At 40.0% G+C, this 24,722-nt stretch overlaps 1 protein-coding gene across 1 annotated transcript in view; it reads right to left on the reverse strand.

Annotated features, from left to right (window-relative positions):
* Positions 1-23,773, reverse strand: part of crocc2 (ciliary rootlet coiled-coil, rootletin family member 2) — a gene marked incomplete in the record, with an annotated part of 61,908 nt that extends 38,135 nt beyond the window's left edge. The window contains 5 exon segments of the mRNA XM_058990488.1: positions 1,360-1,443; positions 2,032-2,199; positions 14,354-14,499; positions 17,764-17,914; positions 23,414-23,773. Of these exon segments, the coding sequence (XP_058846471.1) occupies positions 1,360-1,443; positions 2,032-2,199; positions 14,354-14,499; positions 17,764-17,914; positions 23,414-23,476 (612 nt within the window).
* Positions 23,774-24,722: the final 949 nt, after the last annotated feature.

A 24,722-nucleotide genomic window follows, 5' to 3' on the forward strand; every position in this document is an offset into this window, starting at 1 on the left:
GATCTTGGGTCTGTTTTACATTGGAAACTGTGCCCTAATTAGTGATACAGTAAGTCAGGCACTCACTGCATAAATCAGGAGGGCGAACGTCTGTTGTGCTTAAGGTTTGGATTTAAGCATTACAATTCTTTATTCTAGTATGGAATTAAAAACATGACAGCTGATGCATTTAGCCTGGAAATGGCTGTACCCCAGCAGGTTACTGGTAGATCCCAATACATTGTTTCCTTCTCTAGGGCTGTGACTTCCCACTAGGTCTGTTCAATTGTTGCTGGTAGAGAGGCCTGGTAGTCAGCTTGTTTTTTGTTTTTTTTTGCATAGAAACTCAGTAAGTTTCTATGTCAATTGATAGTTGAGAATTTCCCTTTCATAGAAAACCATAATTTGAATATTGCCTACAGCTATGTCTGTACCATTGTACTTGAACCTTTACTTGTAAAGTTGAGATTTGTCCTCTATGGTTAACACAGCTGATCCTTTCAGGTAAATTGCATGTGTGCAAGATCTCAAAACAGTTTACAAAGAATGTGCAGGACAGAATAAGTTACAATGACCACAAAGTCAGAAAATATTACACACAAGTATTGCCTCTTTGCAAGTATAAGGTATACTGTATGTATGTTGTGCGTGGTTTATGAGACATTTTGTTAAGATGGGTCTGGAACCAACTCCCCAGTAATGTTGTTAAAGCTGACACCCTGGGATCCTTCAAGAAGCTGCTTGATGAGATTCTGGGATCAATAAGCTACTAACATCCAAACGAGCAAGATGGGCCGAATGGCGTCCTCTCGTTTGTAAACTTTCTTATGTTCTTAAGAAAAAAGAAGAATTGGAGGGGGTGCTTGACTGAAGTCTTTACAATCTTAAAAGGAGTTGACAAAGTACTTTGAGGGCAACACAGAAACCAGGACCAGTTGACACAGTTGGGCATTAAGTGGATAAAGACTTTTTACACAGAGTTGTGAGGGTGTTGAATAGGATACCTAGTCATGTTGCTGATGCTGAATCACTTGGATCCTTGAACCCAACTTCACAAAGTTTTGAGATCAATCAGTTACTAGGAACTGGACTAGCTTAGATGGGACAAATGGCCTCCTCTCGTCTGTAAATTTTCTAATGTTATTACATTTTGATTTGTCAGTTGTCCTATTACATTACAAAACATAGGTTGTAAGAGGTCATCAAAATTAGGCTGTGAAAAATAGTAACTAATTAAATTAAACAGTCAACATAAATCACACAAATGAAAAGATACACATATTTGTTAAACAGTTCCATCCTTTCCCAGTCAAACAGTGTTGCAGGAAGGAACTGAGACAAGACTCTAATGAGAAAGTGCTCACGTTGAGAGTGACTCACCGAGTGTTTCAGTTTCTCTGACTCAGAGGTTTTATCCAGCACCAGCTGCTCTAACTCCCCGCATCTTTTCTTATACTGGAGTACCTGAAAAAAACCAAAAAGTCATCATCCACGTGCTTATACTACATTATCCCATTATTGAATCAGGGCTGCATTACAGTGGGGTATTGTTATAAGTGACATAAATATAGTCTTATAATAGTGTTGGTAACACTTTCAAATAACATCTGCAAATTTCAATACAGTTTCAAAGGATGACACAGGAGGTACATCTGAATAGCTAATGATTTTTATTAGTCCTGAAGAAACTCTTTTATCTCATCAAACCCACAGGGGTCAACATTATCATAACAGAAGTACAGTACCATTACTAACATGGGAATACAAAAGAACATTTTCACGCAAAGTTTAGCCAAATATTTCTCAACAGTATTTATTTACAGTTATGCCAAACACAGTGCTTCAATTTCTCTGGGTTATTCATCATTCCTATAATTGTAAATACTGTAGGGGCTAATTTTTATTCCCACTCAAATATAAATGGATTAAAAAGCACAGGAATAGTGTAATCTTTCAGACCATGTAATTGTCTGTTTATGCTTATTAATGGAATACACAGAGACTTATATTATCCCAGGATACCACAGAGCAGACACTGATGATGGCCTGTACCTTGGTCTGCAGTTTCTGGACAAGCTGGGCTTGTCGCTGCTGCCCATCTTGGTAGGCCTGGAGCTTCTGCTTGTAGGCTCTCTCCTCCTCCTCAAACTTGCGCCTCAGTGACTGGACAGATGCCTCCTGCTCCTTCTCTCCAGTCTCCAGAGCCAGGGACCGCTCCAGCTGTACAAGAGAAGAAACACGCGATCAGTCACACGCGCTCAGTCTCACACCAAGCTTCTCGCATCTCAACATTCACAGTCCCCATTGAGATGAAGGACCAAGACACAGTGTAGTTTCAACTGGGGGGAGAGTTTGGCTTTTTTAGTGTCAGATGCTGACTGGGCTTGTGGTTAGGGTTGAAGGACTGCAAAGCATTGTGGCCTTTGGGTCTGGAAAGAAATTGGACCTTGTGACAAACAGCGAATGAATCCTAGTCAACAATCACCCTCCCAACCTGTGAGGGAGCTGTGTAACAGGAACAGTGTGCCTTGTACTGGATGGTTCAAGGGACGGGCAGCAGTGTGGAGTAGTGGTTAGGGCTCTGGGCTCTTGACCGGAGGGTCGTGGGTTCAATCCCCCGTCGGGGACACTGCTGTTGTACCCTTGAGCAAGGTACTTTACCTAGATTGCTCCAGTAAAAACCCAACTGTATAAATGGGTAATTGTATGTAAAAATAATGAGATATCTTGTAACAATTGTAAGTCGCCCTGGATAAGGGCGTCTGCTAAGAAATAAATAATAATAATAATAACTCTAAAACATCCCACAATGCCACCTGGGGCAGCAGTGTGGAGTAGTGGTTAGGGCTCTGGACTCTTGACCGGAGGGTTGTGGGTTCAATCCCCAGTGGGGGACACTGCTGTTGTACCCTTGAGCAAGGTACTTTACCTAGATTGCTCCAGTAAAAACCCAACTGTATAAATGGGTAATTGTATGTAAAATAATGTGATATATGTATAATGTGATATCTTGTAACAATTGTAAGTCGCCCTGGATAAGGGCGTCTGCTAAGAAATAAATAATAATAATAATAATGGTTCGGCAGTTCATTCCAGGGTCAGTCGGAAGCCGGCCACCTGAAAGGGGGCAGAGTCACGACACCAGAAGTCATCGCCCTAGTATGGTAAGCGATGTGTCAGTCATAGATTGGAGGAGACGTGATTGAACTAGCTATCGGAGGGGGCGTGAATAACGGTATTTTAGGGGATGTGACGATGCAATCTGTTCCTTTGTTTTGGTTACTGCAAGGACCTGTAAAGGAAACCGTGTAAAAAGAAAACATGAGTGTTTGTATTTGTTTTGTTAACCACTGTTTATATGTATTTAGTAGACGGCTAACAACTGGGAGCTGTCACTGTTTCAGCCAGCATTAAACCTGGATTTCAAATACTGCACTAGTCACCAATAATTGTGTATTCACCACCAGCACAGGAGCACCGCGAGAAAGGACACGGAGCCATGCTTGTATTATTGTATTATTATTTCGGGACTGAAACCCCGTTTTGGACCGTGAACACTGTGTTATTGTCATTGTTTGAGCACTGCATCACCTCTACACCTATGCACTACTAACCACTTTGCCACAGACCTAGATTAAAAACTGAGGGTTAGGGGGTACGCTGGGTGAGGAAAGGAGATCAAGTGTGGAGAAAGAATTGTAAAAGGATAGGGAGAAACCATGAGAAACAGTGGAGACCTATCTTGCTGCTTCCACTCTATGGATGTGCCTTAATTAGAACTTTTTGCCATAATCGCTCAAGACGGAGAAGTGTACAATGAGTGTGTTCCCTAGCCATTAAGACAACAAAGCAGACGGCCATACAAGTACACTTCTCATGTGGTAGACCATGGTAAATGCAGAGTTAACCATGGGAAAAACATGGGAAAACTGCAAAACTTGCTTTGCAAAAATACTAAGCAAATTGCAATTCTATCTCCTCTGCTCCAGTCTATCTTTCTAGCACTCCATCTCCCCACAGTTCCCAGGACCCACTTCTCTTTCCCTTCTCTCACTCTCTTGCCCCTTGCCCCCACTTTTTTCTGATGCCAGACATCCCTGTCCACAGTAACATGAACCACATGTTTGCAGTGTGGGGGCTGTAACAATATCAGCCTGTGAGAGTGGAGGCTGCCATTCACCTCAGCGTCTCAAGAAAGCAAACACCACTACCCCCCTACCCCCGGCTGCTTAATTTCTCCAGCAGTCCGGATAAGCTACATGGACAATGGCAGCTCTGTTCCCCTGGCTAGAGCTCCTTATTAATGAAAATTTTTAGTGTTCATTAGCTTCCACGGTGACAGTGTGTTAGAGAGCTGAGAATGGAGTGTTTTAGAATTCAGAAAAGGCATTACTGAACATCCTTTGATTTGTATCAGATTCTTACGACTCACTGTTTTGGGGAACAGCAATATTTGATGACAATGTATTTTAATACTCAAGCATGCTGGTTTTGATATTTTTATACACATGTTGTTTGAGGAGACCGTCTGAACGTCATATTAAAGCACGTTTGAAGCATGACAACCATTATTTCACAGTTACATACCATTTTTAGATAGGATCGCAAGTGTACATCTTTTTGCATGCTGTAACCCTAATACTAACCTTAACGCTAACCCTAAACCTAACCCTTTTCTGATACAATTGTGTACTTCCATATTTTGTGCAAAAAGATGTACACGTTAAGTACTTTGTAACTATGCATAATAACATTGCAATTATGTGTTCATGTATTAATTCAGTAACTATGTAAGTACACAGTAATTAGAGACACAGTGTAACACGTTACCCAGTTGTGTCTATTTTCACTTTAACAAAAACAGATCTTAATGCTGCAGCCATAACAATGATACTGGTCTTATTCCATTGTATTTCAGATGTTTTGAAGGGGGTCCTGATGGGAAACACTAGCAGGATTAATGTATTTAAATGGCAGGGGTGTTCACTTATGCACAGTACAATTTGTTTTCTATACATCTTTTGCTGAAAAGAAGCCTTTAGGGGCCTGTTGAAATGCAGCCTGAATTATTTTTAATGGCACACATTGCAGTTTATATAACTGCAGATAAGTTGTTCAAATCTGATCCATTTGGTTGATTTATTCATCAAGTATTTAGTTTATGTCTTAACCTCCTTGAAATTAGGCAACAAAGTAAGAGATTTATATATATATATATATATATATATACACACACACACACACACATTGCTACATAATTCAAATAGTACACGCAGTGTTAAGAAGTAATGCATTACAAATCAGATTTTTCAGACAGGTAACAAAATATGGCAACACATTACTTCTTTGTGAAAAAACAGCTTAATTACTTTTAGTTACATTTAAAAGAAGGACTATAGCTAATGCATAACATGGAAAGCAGAAAGCTCTTCAGCAGCGCACGTCTTACATGTCATATGAACAAGCTTTTTATATCCTCTTTCTACAAAATGGCGTCAGTGGAGGGAACGAGTGGGTTCGATAGCTGGATCTTCAAAGACTATTTCCAGCTGTAGCCTGACCAAAGAAATATCTCTGTTCAATTAAAGCTGTGCCTGAGAATAACTGTGCAACTGTAACTAGCTACATTTTTGTCAAAGTAATACGTTACTATAACTACTGTAGTTACAATTTTGTTCAAGTAACTTTTAACTTTAATGGATTCTTTTTTTAAAAGTAACTTCCCTAAGACTGGCTTTACTGTACATATTATTATGGAAGCACGGTTTGTACTGTGGGTTTTGTATAGAAGGTTTGTACTGTGGGTTTTGTATAGAAGGTTTGTACTGTACATGTGGTGGCCAGTTTTTTCTTTATATAACAAGACATACCCCCATACAAAGAGTTTTAACAATGGATAAGAGATGGGACGTGAGCCTATGATGTTCTGACTGCTGCTAATTCTAAATTGTTTCCATAACAATATATAAACATGCCGCTTTTTAAAAGAGGGTCCCTGGTCTCCAGTAAACTGTGGATGCTCTGTTTGCTGGGACTCCCCTGAATGGAGTTGATTAACCACGCTCGGATGATGGAGTCCCTGTGGACATCCTGCTGGAGTGTTCTGGGGCTTTTGGCATTCCAACTGTTATTATAAATCGCCCAGAACTTCAAACACTCAATCATAAAATCTATAAATAAACAGGCCTTTTTAAAAAAAACTGGAAGACAGTTTTGTTGGACACAGACTTTCTTTTTACAGAAGATTCTTCTCACGTTGTATTATTTCCCTTTTGTCATTTCAACCCTCTTCTGATAAAAAAAACAAACAAAAAAACATATTCTTAGTTTTTTTGTGTGTTTCATTTCTTAAGGGGAGTCACAGGCATTGCCCTTTTAAGTAATGATGGGTATTATGCAGAAGGTAGCCAGCTATACACAGATTAGCAGAAGTGGAGTTTAATATTCTGTTTACACTTCTGTAATGGGCAGTGTTCAGTGCCGATGCTTCATGAAATAAACTTTTACACGCATTAAGAAATTCTTAATTAGGTCTATAGCATTATATTATATTATTATTATTATTATTATTTATTTCTTAGCAGACGCCCTTATCCAGGGCGACTTACAATTTTTACAAGATATCACATTATTTTCACATACAATTACCCATTTATACAGTTGGGTTTTTACTGGAGCAATCTAGGTAAAGTACCTTGCTCAAGGGTACAGCAGCAGTGTCCCCAACCAGGGATTGAACCCACGACCCTCCGGTCAAGAGTCCAAAGCCCTAACCACTACTCCACACTGCTGCCAGAATGTGTACCGCTGTATGTTTTCTTTGTATACACAGTCTATAGCTAATCAGGACAAGAATTGTGCCATATATTTTGTCCAAAATAACCCTAACCCTAACTGTGAAATGGACAAGGAATGTTTGAATCGTTTGTAAATATAGCGATTATATAAGAACTCCGCACACATCTCTTATTAATGTTACTTCCTGTGTATAGGGGGGTCTCCATGGAGATATGATGCCCCTGGGAACACACTTAGTTGAGAGGATTTACAAGCGTATTGAGGACTAAAGCTGGCTTAGGGCCCAGGTGACTTTAAACAGCAGATGCAACTGATAAGAATCTTAGTGGATGTATCTACTTGAGAGATATATTTTTCTGATTATTACATAAAAAGGCAATAGAAGAGACCAAATGATTCACACCTGAGCCTGCTCACCTCTTGCAGTCCCACAGTTTAAAAACTAAATTCAATCCGTGCAGTTACCTTCTTTACACATAAAACTACTGCTTCAACTAAATCTGAAGTGAAACAAACCTCCACAAGACTACATCTTTGTGATTCAACCTATATGAAAATCAACATCACTAAAGCAGCATTGAATCACAGCAGGTAATGGCAGTCGAGAATCTAGATAACATTATACGTGCAGTTTAGATCGGTTTATACAGGTGCATACTGTGCAAACGAATGGCACATTTAAAGAGTTTTGCATGTACAGAGAGAACTGTTTGTCCAGTTGTAATGAAACTTGCTAAGGAGATTCTTTAGCACAGGTTATTGATATAGTGGTAAATAGAGGCTGTCTATCTGTGTGAATGTCACACCTACCTTTTTTCTTTAGAACCGCTTACTTTAGTCAATCTCTGTGGTGATGTTGCCGTATAACAGACTGCTACCTGCCATGCACCCCTGTTCATTGCAATGTGTGGCTCAGGTGCTATGCTTTACTGTTCTTACTATGCAAGTGCTTCCAAACAATGTCTGTTCCTCATGAACTGAGGTTGAGCAAAGGTGTACTTCTTGCAGTTTTAAAATCCCTTTTTTGCTTCACAGCCATTTTATCAGCTTCCCATATCATCTTATTCCTAATGCATTTTATTTACTTTCTAATGCATTTTCTGCATGCACTCTGAAGGTACAACAGCATGGAGCAGACGTGATGAACCACAGCTAACACAGTAATCCAAGCCTGGTTTCCTTGCAGAGAAAGTCCCACATCAGTTAAAACTGTACTTAAAACACGATGTGTCGTCCTGCTTCAATGAAACTATAGGAATGCTGAATGACAAAAAAATGATAAAGGGGACAGGGAAGCTCATAAAGAAAAGGATGATAAACTTAGTGACTAACCCTTTAAGGGTTTATTAGAAGTCTGTCTCTTAACACACAGTAACACTGAAAATTCTGCTTTCTGAAAGGAGTCGAAGGGGTTAAAAAAACAGTGTTATTTTCTAGCTTGGCTTTGGCCCAGAGGTTTAATAAAAGGAATTAGTGGAGTGTACTTTCGGTCAGATTCTCCACACAGCTGGTGCGGAAATGCACCCCCCCCAAACAGTCCTCACCCACAGGACTGGCTATCCCACTGGAACAGTCACAGAATTCTCATAAAGACCATGCCAAGTAACCCTGCCCCCATCCCCCACCCCTCTCTGAGATCAAACGAGTTACTCCAGTGCTGGTGCTCACTGGGTCATACAGTATCTGCAGCGATGCTCATATGCACTGGCACCCTCAGGATAACAAAAATAAACCTGGTTTATTCCCTTTAAATGTTTATGCTAATACAAAACAAAACACTTGAGAAAAGCAGTCATGGCTTAAGGGAACTGTCTGAGGGCAAGTCAGTAATTACTGTACATAAAATTGTATTGTTAGACGTATTGGTCCAGAGATGAAGACTATACAAGCTTTCAAGACTACATCAGACCTTTCGTCCACTTTTACCAGAGGAAAGGCTACAAGTATGTGGTCCTGAAAGCCTGTATATTTTCAATCTTTTACAATGTCAGCATCTGGATTGGTGTATACTTTATATGCTTTAGTTTATACAGTAGCCTAAACAGCAGAAGGGGCTGAAACACACAGTTATTTATGTAAAACTAAATGTCATTTTAAAAGAGAAAAGGGCAAATTTCATAAATCCAAGAAGTTATTTCTTTTAAAGACTTTTTTATTTTACAATGTGCAACTAATGTTTTGAGTACTTCTTGCGCAAAACATAACGTTATATTTTATTATTAATATGATTACTATTAATTGTGATGGAACTGTAGCTTTGTTAAAGAAATGCCAAAGTAAGACCTACTACTTTATTGATTTAATGTTTCTAATGCTGCGTTCATTGCGTCAGCTAACATTATGATGTCAAGTTTCTAGTGTGTCTTGGTACAGCTTCTTTACAAACCTGCATTATTGAGGAAATATGCTGGACTGATTTTAGTTCTGTTTGAACCAGGGCAAAGTTTTCCACACTCTTTTTCAACAAGGAAAACACGTTGTCTTAAAAATATAAAACTAGCAAGAATCAACTGGGGTTTAAGTAGAAACAGGTTAATTATAATTGTGTTTTTTGCTTAGTTTTATAAAATTTACAAAAAAAAGGGGCCCAAAATTCTGCTGTGGCAGTGAAAACGTAAAAGTTCACTGCGCAACAATGGCAATACTTCATAACTGAGAAAAGCATAGAATACAGCTGTGTAGAATACATTATGTGTTTATAACCTTGTAAATATGAAGTCACTACCCCAAATACCCCCTGATTGAACTTGACAGAGAGAATGAGTAAATACAGCTATGTACTCCGAGTATGAAGTCAATGTATGTTGCACTTTAAAACTTTGCTTCTATTTAGAGAACTGCCTGCCCAATTGTCAAGAAAGTTAGAATGTATCATAAGCTCGAGGTGTATGGAGCCTGTCTGTCTGTCATGTACCTAAAAATGTTTAGCATTTCCTGGAAAGACTCAGATTCCTTTTTTTAAATATTTAAATGACTGCAGTCTGGATCATTTAAACAGACCCCGATGTTGTATTTAAACCCAAGTGCGTCTCATTATCATTATGGTACAACCCCCAAGTCTTTCTGATGAACGCTCAGTATGTTCTAGTAGGAAACTTAACACCACACTGCTCCTCATTTCAGTTAGCTCCCAGTCAAAAGCGAGAGATACAGAAGGTAATTGGGAAGTTCGGGGATGTTTTTTTCTGATTTGTCAGGTAGGTGTGATAGAGGGTTGAGGGTGTAAGAGAGACCGTACCGCATCCCTGAAAGTTGAAGGGAGACGGTAAGCCAAGAGCGAATGGTGTAGCCCGATTGTCTTGGTTGGCAAGAAGGACAGCACCAACCGCTTTTGTGTGGATTTCCGCAAAGTGAACGCAGTCTCTAAGTTCGATGCATGCCTTATGCCCCAGGTGGATGAGCTCTTGGACCAGATAAGAGGTGCGCGATTTATCTCCACCCTTGTTCTGACGAAGGGATATTGGCAGATTCCCTTGACCCTAGCATCTCGCGAGAAAACCACATTTTCGACTCCAGAAGGCTTGTTCCATTGTGTGACCATGTTGTTTGGGCTGCGTGGGGCGTGGGGCTTTCAGAGACAGGATGGATCACGTGCTTGCTCCACATCAGAAATATGCTGCTGCGTATACTGATGATGTGGTAGTGTTTAGTTCTTCCTGGAGAGAGCACATTGTTAGATTGACAGCCATCCTTCAGTCTTTAAGGGAAGCGGGGTCAACAACCAACCTGAGGAAATGTGTGTTTGCCACGGTAGAAATGCAATATTTGGGATATATTATGGGTAATGGTCAGGTGAAGCCGATGGCCTCTAAAGTCCAGGCTTTAATGGACACACCAACTCCGAAGATCAAAACCCAGGTGAGATCACTTTTGGGGCTAGCGGGTTATTACCGTAGGTTTATCCACGAGTTCTCCACTATCGCTGCCCCCTTAATGGATCTGACTAGGACGCGGGCTCTAAATTTGGTAAAGTGGTCAGTTGAGTGTCTGGGGGCTTTTGAGGTGATAAAGAGGAGACTGTGTCAAGCTCCTGCACTAATATCGCCTGATTTCAGTAAAGAATTCATCCTCCAGACTGATACCTCTGATGTAGGTCTGGGGACAGTCTTGTCCCAAGAGACGGATGGAGTAGAACACCCTGTGTTGTATATAAGTAAGAAGATGATCCCAAGGGAGCGTAACTACTCCGTCATCGAGAAGGAGTGCTTGGCTATTAAATGGGCTGTGCACTCCCTCCAGTATTATCTCCTGGGGCGTCGTTTCCTCCGTCACAGATCACGCTCCGTTGGAAGTGGTTAGACACGATGAAGGATGGCAGCGCTCGGATAACTCGGTGGTTCTGGCGTTGCAGCCCTTTGACTACAGAATGAGACATCATGCAGGTAAGGAGCACTCAAACACAGACCTTTTCTCTCGGGAGGGGGGCCAATTGGGGAAGGTAGTGTTGGCCGAGTGTGCCTTCAGCTCCACTCTGTGTTGCATTAGACAGCTGGCAAGTGTGCTGAGTCGCGCTGATCATGGAGTGGAGTCACACTGTCATATAGACAGCCAAGTCATATAGAGATCCAAGTGAAAGACTTATAGAGAAGGACTGTAAGAAGAGCTACAATAGTTAGCTTACTATTACAGATCTTGCAATGGACTTGTTAGATTAGAAGTGGGCTTGTTATTGTAAATAACGTGCTGCATATGACTAGGTTTGATAACGTTTTCTTCCAGTGCAAAATCTACTATTTTCCAGTATAATAACATTTAGAAATAAAAAACGAAAGTGTTCTTACATGAATCTGACCATAATGGATTGTATTAACTACCTAAGTACTGGTCTGATAAATTATACTAATGACACAATTTTACTAATAATGGATGTTATTATAAAACAGCAAGTTGTAGAAGTCTTAAGTTTCTTCCTAGTTTTATTACATTACCGTTTTCAAAAAACATCAACAACAGAGTCCCTAGATTGCTCTTGAGTTTCAACACACAACTTTCTCTGTGGATAATGTTGCTGTATGCATTACAGCACATATACACACATTGCCTGTGGACATTGCTAACTGGCAGTATTCCAAAGTCAACAGAAAGGTCAAAGTTCCATCAGACTTATTCTGTAATCTCCAGGGACAATTCAGCTTCACAAACTGGGTCAAAGGCTGCCCTGGTTCATGTCGAATTTCCACGGGTCAGCAGAGATCACAGCGACTAGTGTTCACTCGGATAGCTGGAGCAAATTAATTTGAAACCGGGGCGTGGCTCCCATCAGACAAGCTGTCAGTTTTTCTGGATCGATGTGTATCTACAGTAGCTTTACCAGACACAACACATGCTGATTTCATCGTTAATTATAATTACCTGGAGTATGATACCCCGTCCTGATACGATTAATAGACTTAATATCAGAACATTATATCTTTTTTTTTTTTTTTAATGAACACATAACACTACTCCTGTGTTATTATAAGCTGTGCTTGGCTGATATGTATGTATTTTACTGTAGCTATGGCAGACTTTGCTAAAAAATATCCTGTAGCTGCTGAGAAACTGAAGTGTACAGCTTTGTCAACATGTTGTAGTCGATGTAAAAGCATAACGCAGCCCAGAATACAAAACAGGAATATTCACCAGGCAAGAAACAACCAAATAAAGAGCTTTTTGAAAATAGCAGCCTTTAATCAGACTACAGTGAATGAACACGTCTTCATTTACTTATATTAGCAAGCATGAGGTATTTGGGAAACCTGTGTAGCACTCGTTGACATGGACTTTGTCTATATTCAAGCTACTGAGGAGTGGATTATGTGCTAAACCTTCATTATTGAAATTATAATTCATGCGTTTGTTTCACTATGGGCAGGAGAAACTGTGACGTTCCGTGAAGAAAGACCATGTAAATAAAACTGTCGATAATGCCTGTTTACAATTCCTAACTGGTAACTAACTTGAAACCCAAAGGAAAACATACTTTGAGTTGATTCTCCTGATACTTGTGGCCTAGCGACTTCAGTCACAAACAGCTATCTCTAATAAACGTAATAAAAAGCCAACCTGTAGCTCTTAACCAGTTTGCTTTTAAAATTCTTCAAGGTTTCAAAGAGTTTTTAAAAATGTTTTCTTTAAAACCTGTTGCAGCAACTTATAATATCCTGAGGGGTGCTCGATGGTAGAGTGCAGGGTTAGTCATGCAATCAGGAGATAGCTGGATCGAATCCTAGTATTGCTGAGCTGTCAATCTTCGTTCTTTAAGGGAGGACTTTGGCCTTTGCTCTCCCTTGGGTTAGGGAGGAAAATCAGCTGGGTTTAGTTCACGTCATCAAGTGTCAGGAGCCCTAAGAGTCCAAGCAGATACTTCCCGGGCTCAGCAACCTGAGAAAATCCATTGCTTATGTTTGGCGAGTAAAAATTGGCAAGAGACGACAGCAGAGATTGCCCATTGATTTTCACTTCTCCAGATCAGCAAGTGGGTCACATTGGCGAGGAGATATTTGAATTGTGCTTCTCAAATTGAGTAGAACAGCTCATCTTATTTTATTTGTGCAGTCATCTTAAACCCAATGAATGCTTGAGACAGGATTCTTAGAATGAAAAGTGGTTGCCCTGCACCCTTCTTAAAAATATATATTTTCTTTTACAGCTACACTTAATTCAAATGTATGAATAGCCACTAGAGTGTTCTCCCTAGGCACTGAAACACCCCTACAAGTTGGTAATTTTTTTTCTTGCATGGCAGGATGCACTTTGTTAAAAAGGACTGTTCCGTTTTCCTTTAGCTTTAGTACCTTCGTCACTGTTTCACTTAGAGAAGTTGAACACATTCCAGTTACGGAAATGGGTATAGCGTGGGTATAGAACTGTTCTTATGATGGTAATAAGAGTTAGGGAAATGAAAAACCTTGGCAAGCGCTCCCAGAGCAGTATATATACTGGAACGATTTCATTTACGTTGTTCAGGATGGTAAAGGGGTCTCCTCAAGGGAGGGGGTGGTATTTACAAAATAAATACATCTGAACTAAATATGCCTGTGTGATTGCGATTTATTTATAGCCCTGATTTGAAATAACTTACATGGACAAACCAAACAGAGTCATTCATGAACTCACAGGCAGGAGAGAGGGACCTGTGTTATCACAGATGCCAACTTTGTATGGGGTGAAAAATTGGCCTTTTTTTCTGGAGGCCCCTGAGACCAGCAAGCTTTCCTACTAATTCCCCCCCCCCCCCCCCCCCCACACACACACACACAGGAGCCACTCTGGTGGGGGAGGGACTCCATAAAGGGACTGGAGAGAGGGGGGTGACTTGGGAAACATGGTGCCATATTTTTTGGAACACAAGCCCATTTGTTTCCTCTCTACACACAAGAAGGAATGCTGAGAAGTGCCTGACCGACTTTTCGGCAATTTGCTTCTTGGTTCACAATTGTGCTGAGTGTTTTCAAGGCAAGCAAACAAAAAAAATAAAAAAAATGCAGGCAGGTTTTTCCCATTTGACTCTCTTTCCATCTACATCTTTGCAAACATAGAAGAAAAACTGTCACAATGTGTTACATGACTGGGACTGGGAGTGTACGGTACATACCCGGTCGCTGATGGCTCGGTTCTTGATGAGCAGCTCATCTCGCTCGGCGCGGGTTTGAGAGAGAAGGTCCTCGATGCGCCACAGCTCCTGCTGCAACAGCCGGTTCTCCTCTTGCAGCGAGCCGAGGGGAGGCATTTCCTGGGGGGCTGCAATGAGAGTTTTAAGGTTCAGAGGTCAACCAGCACCTTTACAGTACATGTTCCTAAAGAAAATGTATACCCAATTAAACCATTTAAAAATGTGGTCCTACTGTATGTTTCCATGAACAATAGAAACAATGGGCCCAGTTCACAAAGCTTTAACCCAGGAGTTATTTAAAGAATTTTTCATAAAATAAAGTTTAATATTCGTTCCACAGTTCTATATTTCTGATGCCATTTTTAACAACAGTTTTAACTGGCAATAGCAAACAAACACAATTCATTCATTAAAGCTTTGTGACTAAGGCCCAATGCATTGTCAAACGTGTATTTTGATTTGAAAAAGCAGTATATGTTGTATTATTAACATGAACATATAGGTAGGGTGACCAGATTTTTTTTTTTTTTTAAGCAGCTAGCTAATTTCATTACACTCCAAGTGTATAATTTGTGGCTAATTAGTTTAAGTAATAATAATAATAATAATAATAATAATAATAATAATAATAATAATAATAATAATAATAATAATACATTAAATCATTAAACACATTTACATTTTGGATTTTTTCTTTCTTTCTTTTTTTTACTCACTGCGTGAGGCTCTATTTATTGACGCTGTTGATGTTACCTGGTGGATTCACATACTTGAAACCTCTCGCTGCTCTGTCTGGGCTAAATCCTGCCAGAACTGAACAGCTAAAAAATTACCATATTACACACAACTGTAGATTCATATTGAATAAACTAAATTAAAACGCATGGTGCACTGAGGAATAAGAACGTACACCTGTGTCAATCACTTTATAAAAATAATGTTCTTGATTACCCTAGTACCTTGTTTTTTATTATATTTTGTTTTCACGGCATGTGTCATAACATAAAGTGGTTGTTTACGATATTTTGGCAAAAAGTATTTAGAGTGTGCCTCGCTACATGAAGTTGCTAAAAACCGGGACTTTTTCAAGATTTTGGGCAAAATGTTTGGACACCAGAACCTTTGATGGAAAACCGGGACATCTGGTTACCCTACATATAGGGACAGATTCACCAAGCTTTTACTTCAAAGAAAAATAAAAAGCTGCTTTCAGGATGTTTCAGAAAATAACAGTGTGGGTGTGTGTAGGAACCCTGACATTAACATTCTGAGCTTATGTTTAGTTCTGAACCATTGTAGCAGCTGTTTATTTCAATTAGAAAAATGGGGAGCAAGCTTACAACAGGCATATGAAGGTTTGGCTTGGTCTTTGAGCTGTGATGCTCTCACACCCTCTGCTGGAGGCTGGAGAGGTGGACTGTCTTTGCAGGAATGTCCAGGCCTGGTTATTTTGGAGCCCTGTCTCATGGAAATGTCTGCAGTTCAATACACTGCCAGTGCCACAGAGAGCAGGCTCATTCATTTTTTACATAGGAAAAATAACAAAGCCCCACTCATTCCCAGGGGCAGCCCTTTTATCTGACAAACCTCAGTTGGCAAGGCACCATGCTATCTGTGCTCTGAATAATACAGAGGGATATCATTTGCACTCCAGCTTTATCATAGGACCCTGCAGCCCCCAAACTGAATAGCATGTAAGCATGTTTATATCAAGCACCTTTGCTATTCAGTTTGACTTATTGAATTATTAAAGTGTGGCATTAGACACGTAAAACTTGCTAGTAAGTATCGTCCAATTAAAACCTTTTCCATTTGCAAGCTACAAGAAGGGCCAAATAACACAAAGAGGCCAGATATGGGGCTAAATTATTCATTTATGTTTTCAATTTATGTCAGAGCATGGTGACTGTCAAAGAATCCAGAACTACTTCAGAATAGAACCAGAGCATGGTGACTGTCAAAGAATCCAGAACTACTTCAGAATAGAACCAGAGCAGGGTGACTGTCAAAGAATCCAGAACTACTTCAGAATAGAACCAGAGCAGGGTGACTGTCAAAGAATCCAGAACTACTTCAGAATAGAACCAGAGCAGGGTGACTGTCAAAGAATCCAGAACTACTTGAGAATAGAACCAGAGCAGGGTGACTGTCAAAGAATCCAGAACTACTTGAGAATAGAACCAGAGCAGGGTGACTGTCAAAGAATCCAGAACTACTTGAGAATAGAACCAGAGCAGGGTGACTGTCAAAGAATCCAGAACTACTTGAGAATAGAACCAGAGCAGGGTGACTGTCAAAGAATCCAGAACTACTTCCGAATAGAACCAGAGCAGGGTGACTGTCAAAGAATCCAGAACTACTTCAGAATAGAACCAGAGCAGGGTGACTGTCAAAGAATCCAGAACTACTTCAAAATAGAACCAGAGCAGGGTGACTGTCAAAGAATCCAGAACTACTTGAGAATAGAACCAGAGCAGGGTGACTGTCAAAGAATCCAGAACTACTTGAGAATAGAACCAGAGCAGGGTGACTGTCAAAGAATCCAGAACTACTTGAGAATAGAACCAGAGCAGGGTGACTGTCAAAGAATCCAGAACTACTTGAGAATAGAACCAGAGCAGGGTGACTGTCAAAGAATCCAGAACTACTTCCGAATAGAACCAGAGCAGGGTGACTGTCAAAGAATCCAGAACTACTTCCGAATAGAACCAAAGCAGGGTGACTGTCAAAGAATCCAGAACTACTTCAGAATAGAACCAGAGCAGGGTGACTGTCAAAGAATCCAGAACTACTTCTGAATAGAACCAGAGCATGGTGACTGTCAAAGAATCCAGAACTACTTCAGAATAGAACAACACCAGGGCAGTGTCACTGAAGACAATGATAGTCGAAATGTCTGCCATTGAATTTACAACGTTTCTATTTTCAATTTACCACTATTAAAGTAATTGCAGCTAACAAAATAGTTCCATGACTTTTCTCCGCCGAGCATAATTAATCATTATATATGGGTCTCAAAAGCGCAGTTTTGAAAGAAACACATGTTATAGCAAAATCTCTGTTTGCAAGTCAGGCTTGCACTTCCTGAGTCATTTCAACGGGAGGGTGATATTCGCCCCGCCCTTTCAATGGCTTCTTTCCTGTTTCTCCTATTGGCCGACAGTCGTACAGCTAGTAACATGCTTTGACCCAGAAGACACTGCTCAGAGGAAATGACCCAGGAAGTGCAAGTATAACATCCATCCAGTAAAAAAAGGAAGAAAACATGAAAACTTCCCTTGACCTAAAGTAATAATACCAGTTTTAAAATCCAACCTGTAAGAATAATTGTATTAGCTACAATTATTTTAAGTGCTCTATAGATAAACGCGCATGACGGGGGAGGTCCGTACCTTCGTGTTTTTCCTCTTTCAGGTTGCGGGTGACGATCTCGCGGATGCGTGCTGGGATGGGGGTGGCTGCACCGCCCTGCCCCTCTCCTTGAACTGTCAGAGCCTTCTCCTCCCCACTGGAGTCTGGGTTCAGCAGCGTGTCCTCCAGCTTCTACACAAAGACAAGAAGGGGCAGGGTAAACAGGAAGTGCAGCCCTCAGCACCAGCATGGGCAATAACCCTCCTGAGATTCAAACAAGTCAGTAACATACGCCTCCTGCCACGGCTGCAAACACAAAATTAGAGCCCTCGGTATGATGAAAAACACTATATTAACAATATTACAGAATAATATACAGTATAATATGAATTAGCAATGAGGTCTTTAATCACAATTTCATAAACAATTCTTCAGATTAAGGCAAAAATGCAAGCGTGACATATGACGGATGGACAAACAGGCATACAGCCACCTCCTATTTCCTATTTTCATGACAAGTGGAAAGTAGATATATGCAAAAATGTGTGCAGTGTGATGCATGTACGATGGTCTCTTCTATATCTACCCCTTCATCCCCAGCGAGGAATAAGAAAAGTGCCTAGGCAGTTTGTCCAAGGTGACGGGACATTTCCGTTTCTTAAACCATATGCAATACAACTGTGAGAAAAAGCACGGTCTAAAATCATACAAACTTCAGGTGATAGCTGTCTATCATGCAGATATGAATCTAAAAATAAGCAACATGTTTCACTCTTGTATGTCATAACTGTGACAAGGAGAGTTGTAAATAGTGTTTATTTTTGTGATTTATTTTGTGTTTGTGTTGGTTTCACTTCCATATTCTACAGTATAAATGTGCATAATTATTCCACCAACTACACCAACAACAGTATTATCTTTATTTTCATATTTGTTGATTTTTGGCATACATGTTTCATAATGTTTTTGTTAAACGTGTGACATGCAGCCCAGGAAAGGGTTAAGTTAGAGCCTTGATTTAAAAGTCCATTTCCATGTGAGAGTGTGGATGGAATGGCGAAATCGGTGAGCCATGATTGGTGGTCCAATTAATGAATTATTCAATTTAGTTTAAATGAGGCAGGTATGTCTAGAACACTGCAACTAGCCACTTTGTTCAGTTTTATACAGGCTGGGGCTTAAAAAAGAGCGCCAGTGGGCTGCTGCCAAACGTATCCGTGCGTGTGACTGTATATTATTGTTTAAAATAATTTGTTTTCCTTTATTTTCGCTTAGTAGCAATATTTTTTCAATGGCTGCCTGATTTCCTGCCTTTTTGCCTTTTACATCTAGAAACAAAGTCAAGCAGTCAGATGTTTTGCTGAGTTCCTTCAGTATCAGTCACTGATATTCAAAAAAATGCTTTAAAAACCACTTTTTTTGGTATGGGTAATCCCAGTTGATAACCATAGATAGGTGGTTGATACAATCATGTGTGATGCCTTAGTGCTGCTAAAAAATCCATCTGTGTGTGATACCGGATCTTCTCATTAAGGAAGGGATATCATTTTTGTTTCTAGACCTAATGTACTGACTTTGATTTACAGTTGCTCCCATTGATGCCTTGTTGTTGGCGTCAGTAGCTGCATGCCCACCTTTGCCTAGACGTGTTTTAACATGCTCTTCAGGTTTGAACACTATTAGCAGCTGGCCAACTAATCTGATGAACAGGAGCGACGACTCTGTTTTTTGTTAAGTGCTAGTTTTGGGGGGTTTTGCTGTTTGGGGTCTAAAAACTAGTAATGTTCTTATTGTATTCCTATAATATAGTGTTACAGAACACATCTGTCATTTAATTCATGGAACAGGAAAGAGGTTTTTTATTTTTATTATGCATGCTATGTACGCAGAGTTCTTTTTTATAACCAAATATATATACTGTGTAAAAGTTTTAGGCAGGTGTGAAAAAATGCTGTAAAGTAAGAATGCTTTCAAAAATAGACATGTTAATAGATTATATTTATCAATTAACAAAATGCAAAGTGAGTGAACAGAAGAAAAATCTACATCAAATCAATATTTGGTGTGACCACCCTTTGCCTTCAAAACAGCATCAATTCTTCAAGGTACACAGTTTTATGAAGGAACTCGGCAGGTAGGTTGGCCCAAACATCTTGGAGAACTAACCACAGTTCTTCTGTGGATTTAGGCAGCCTCAGTTGCTTCTCTCTCTTCATGTAATCCCAGACAGACTCGATGATTTTGAGATCAGGGCTCTGTGGGGGCCAAACCATCACTTCATTGTTCTTCTTTACGCTGAAGATAGTTCTTAATGACTTTCGCTGTATGTTTGGGGTTGTTGTCATGCTGCAGAATAAATTTTGGGCCAATCAGATGCCTCCCTGATGGTATTGCATGATGGATAAGTATCTGCCTGTACTTCTCAGCATTGAGGAGACCATTAATTCTGTCCAAATCCCCAACTCCATTTGCAGAAATGCAGCCCCAAACTTGCAAGGAACCTCCACCATGCTTCACTGTTGCCTGCAGACACTCATTCGTGTACCGCTCTCCAGCCCTTCGGCGAACAAACTGCCTTCTGCTACAGCCAAATAGTTCAAATTTTGACTCATCAGTCCAGAGCACCTGCTGCCATTTTTCTGCACCCCAGTTCCTGTGTTTTCGTGCATAGTTGAGTCGCTTGGCCTTGTTTCCACGTCGGAGGTATGGCTTTTTGGCCGCAAGTCTTCCATGAAGGCCACTTCTGACCAGTCTTCTCCGGACAGTAGATGGGTGTACCAGGGTCCCACTGTTTTCTGCCAATTCTGAGCTGATGGCACTGCTGGACATCTTCCGATTGCGAAGGGAAGTAAGCATGATGTGTCTTTCATCTGCTGCAGTAAGTTTCCTTGGCTGACCACTGCGTCTACGGTCCTCAACGTTGCCCGTTTCTTTGTGCTTCTTCAAAAGAGCTTGGACAGCACATCTGGAAACCCCTGTCTGCCTTGAAATTTCTGCCTGGGAGAGACCTTGCTGATGCAGTATAACTACCTTGTGTCTTGTTGCTGTGCTCAGTCTTGCCATGGTGTATGACTTTTGACAGTAAACTGTCTTCAGCAACCTCACCTTGTTAGCTGAGTTTGGCTGTTCCTCACCCAGTTTTATTCCTCCTACACAGCTGTTTCTGTTCCAGTTAATGATTGTGTTTCAACCTACATATTGAATTGATGATGATTAGCACCTGTTTGGTATAATTGTTTAATCATACACCTGACAATATGCCTACAAAATCCCTGGCTTTGTGCAAGTGTACCTAGAAGAATTGATGCTGTTTTGAAGGCAAAGGGTGGTCACACCAAATATGGATTTGATTTAGATTTTTCTTCTGTTCACTCACTTTGCATTTAGTTAATTGATAAATATAATCTATTAACATGTCTATTTTTGAAAGCATTCTTACTTTACAGCATTTTTTCACACCTGTCTAAAACTTTTGCACAGTACTGTATATATATATATATATATATATATATATATATATATATATATATATATATATATATATATATATATATTCATACAGGTCATCATTTGCAATCTATTTAATCCTCACGTGTCAGACACAAAGGTACCGGATCTGGGATCCACTGTGATCCGGCACAAATGAACCCCTGGGTATAGGTTGATCAAATCAACTCTTACAGTGTTTTGAAGATATGGATGAATTATTTTTTTTAATTATGGTGCCGCTTCCTTACAGTGGCTTTTTAAACAGACATAAAAAAAAACTTGTTTTGGTATTGTATGCAGTGTTAGCATTAAATAATCTCACAGTTGTTATAGTTCAGATGTATTTGGTACTATTTAAAAGGCGCAATAGCAGTGCTGTAATTAAAATGGTATCCTTGATTAGTTTCTTCCTAGTTTCATATTGTAAAAATGACACTATTTGCCTTTACATCAGCACTTTGTTCACACCCTGAGAACACAGACAGCACTGCATGTTTTACACCATTCACTCCTAACAGTGAACTACCAGTGTACATAGCTACATACTCTCACTAGACACACACACACTACTGTATTTTCTTTCTTTCTGTTTGCTAGGTGCTAGGGCCATTCCATGAAAATGTAATTGCACTGGACTAGTCAGTCATATCAGACTAATATCAGGCTCAAGACTTATGTGAAGATAGACCTCTGGCAGATCCATCATCATAAAAAAACCTTGAGCTTTACATTGGTAAAAAAAAAAAAAAAGAAAAAGAAGCTTTTTCAGTTAGTTAGATCTGCCACCATTTCGATCCCCTGATAGATCCCCAATGACTGACAACAGCCATGCATGCTTTGCAATGGGCATGTGTGGGCTTCTCAAAAAGACCCCCAATGCACCACAGTAAATCAAGCTGAACGACCACACTTGGGTTCCATGGCCAATTGTGCAAAACTATTCCAAATAGTATGTTTTCTGTGATGTAAACTACTGTCCACTAAGAGCTATCAAACCACCAAACTACTATAGTAATGTCACTTCATAATTGAAACCCATTCCTCGAGCTTTGTTATGATGCAGCAGTGTGGAGTAGTGGTTAGGGCTTTGGACTGTTGACCACAGGGTCATGGGTTCAATCCCTGGTAGGGGACACTGCTGCTGTATCCTTGAGCAAGGTACTTTACCTAGATTGCTCCAGTAAAAACCCAACTGTATAAATGGGTAATTGTATGTAAAAAATAATGTGATATCTTGTAACAATTGTAAGTCGCCCTGGATAAGGGCATCTGCTAAGAAATAAATAATAATAATGATGCTGTACAGAGCCCTGGACAAGAAAAATAACCGCTTTGGAAAGCCACTAACATTGAAACTACTGCATGCAATACAATTATATAATTATGACAGTTACAGCTTGCTATCTTTATCATACTGGAGTATGAACGTCTGCAGTAAATTGTTTTAACAAGTTCGTCCCACAGTAGTAAATCTGGGGTGTTTCTTCCTTGCAAATGTTTTTAACTTTGCTTTACTACACTTTTCAGTGCTTACTGCAGTAAACTTTTATAAGCGATGCGCCACCAGCTGATGAAGTGATTCAGCATTCTAGATTATTTATCGATTCCTGCGACTGTCATTGGCTGGCAGAAAACAGGAAGCTCGACAGAAGAGGTGGACAGTATTTTTATTTGGTGTACAAAACTATCCCTTTTACTCGAGTCAAAAGAATATTTAATGTTTTGAAATATTGTCGTAAAAGTGGAGAAACAATTCACGAACTAAAAGTTTACATATTTACCTCGTAATCTAGAATCGGGGAATTAAAGTCTGGCCCAGTCAGAAAGTTAGTAGAAATTAGTGGAACGCAGTGATTACGAATTAATAACGTCAAATTAGCAGTAAGTGTGAATAGAAAGTCCCTGCCTAGAAATTAACACACGTGATAAACAAATAGAGGTAATTACAAGTGGATCTTTAAATTGCAGACTACCAACTTAAAATGTTATTAAAGTACTGAGATGTGCAGTACCTTTAAACTTTAGTTTCAAGTTTGTAATAAAACTATTAGAAAACGTATTCCTAATTCCTAATTCCTACCGCTATGAGAAAGGTTAGAGCCAATTTGATACTCTCTGTGCCATCCCAGAATTGCTGTTTTGAAGCTCTACAAGACAAGTACGATGATCCGCACAGAGAGAGAAAGAAGTTTTGAATCCCACCTGAATGACCGCCTCCAGTCGCAACCCCGGCGCCTGCTCACTCCTCTCACCCTCCGAACTCATTCCGGAAAATAAACGGTAGTATTTTGTTTTCCTGGAAGGCTCTCCTAAACGACCAGACCCTGGAGTGTCTACAAAATCCAGCCACAAATCCTTTTGCACTTAAAAAAAAAGTTTTGCATTTCATAAAAGTATTGATTTTAAACAATGTGTTTCCCAGGCATTCCCTGAACTGGTACAGCTGACTGCACGGGTCAATTGCAACTTTGCAAAATAAGGTTCTTTCTATTTTATTTATTTCGGTTTTACAGATTGCTTCTTGGGCTTTTACCTCTCTGACTTAAGTTTCAAACTAAGCGGCGCGTGACGCGGGCCCCCAGCGCTGGTTGCTGGGGGAACATGACGCTCCCTTGCTCGTTGTCATGGAAATAGAACGCCGTTCTTGGCAGTTGCCACAATTAAAGGGACGCTGAAGGAACACTGGTTGACTAGGAAACTGGGAAAGGGACGCTTTGTGCCCTGGAGTGTGTTGCAGTCGTTGTCAATGTAATTTGTATTGGTGGGATGCGGGCGGGTTAGTTTGTGATTGCAGCGGGAAAGGTACGCACCTGCATACATTATGCAAGAGCAAGTCTGCATGACAGTCCTTTAAAGTAAAATGTAGATTACAAACAAATGGTCCTGTGTAGTGAGCATCTCTAACTGCTTATGACCTGGCAGTCCTTAAGTGAAATTCTCTCTCCAGTTGAGATGCCAGCGTCTTGATTACTGAAAACAAGTCACATGGCACTAAACAGTTGTCTTGGAAATTAAAGGGAATGAAATTGAGTAAACACTTTTGAGTTAGAACTAAAATAGAGCTCTAATAAATGAATGATAAAAACGGCCAGTAACTATGAATACTGTACACTGTTCATTGTGTATTTACTGTGCTTTACCAAAAAAAAAAATGCCATGGTTATACTCTTTGCTATGATTTTACCACTTGGTATTGCACAGAAAATTGGTAGACTGATTTATGTATTTATGTATGTAGAGAGAGAGTGTGTGTGTGTGTGTGTGTGTGTGTGTGTGTGTGTGTGTGTGTGTGTGTGTTATAGATGTTCTGTACTGAATGTATGTATATTTTATTCAAGTTGTAACACAGGAAAACAGTAGTTGGGACCTGAAATAGACATTTATGTGGTGGTCTACAGGTATTACACCAACTGCTATCTGTGCTGGACAGAGTGTCCCTTAAGAGAGTTCTGCTAAACCTGCCCCACAGTTTTAGTAAGCATATCTTGAATAAAAGCTAAGGAAGACCCTG

This window comes from Acipenser ruthenus, chromosome 17 (genome assembly GCF_902713425.1).
Source record: "Acipenser ruthenus chromosome 17, fAciRut3.2 maternal haplotype, whole genome shotgun sequence".
In the NCBI taxonomy this organism is placed as follows: Eukaryota; Metazoa; Chordata; class Actinopteri; order Acipenseriformes; family Acipenseridae; genus Acipenser; species Acipenser ruthenus.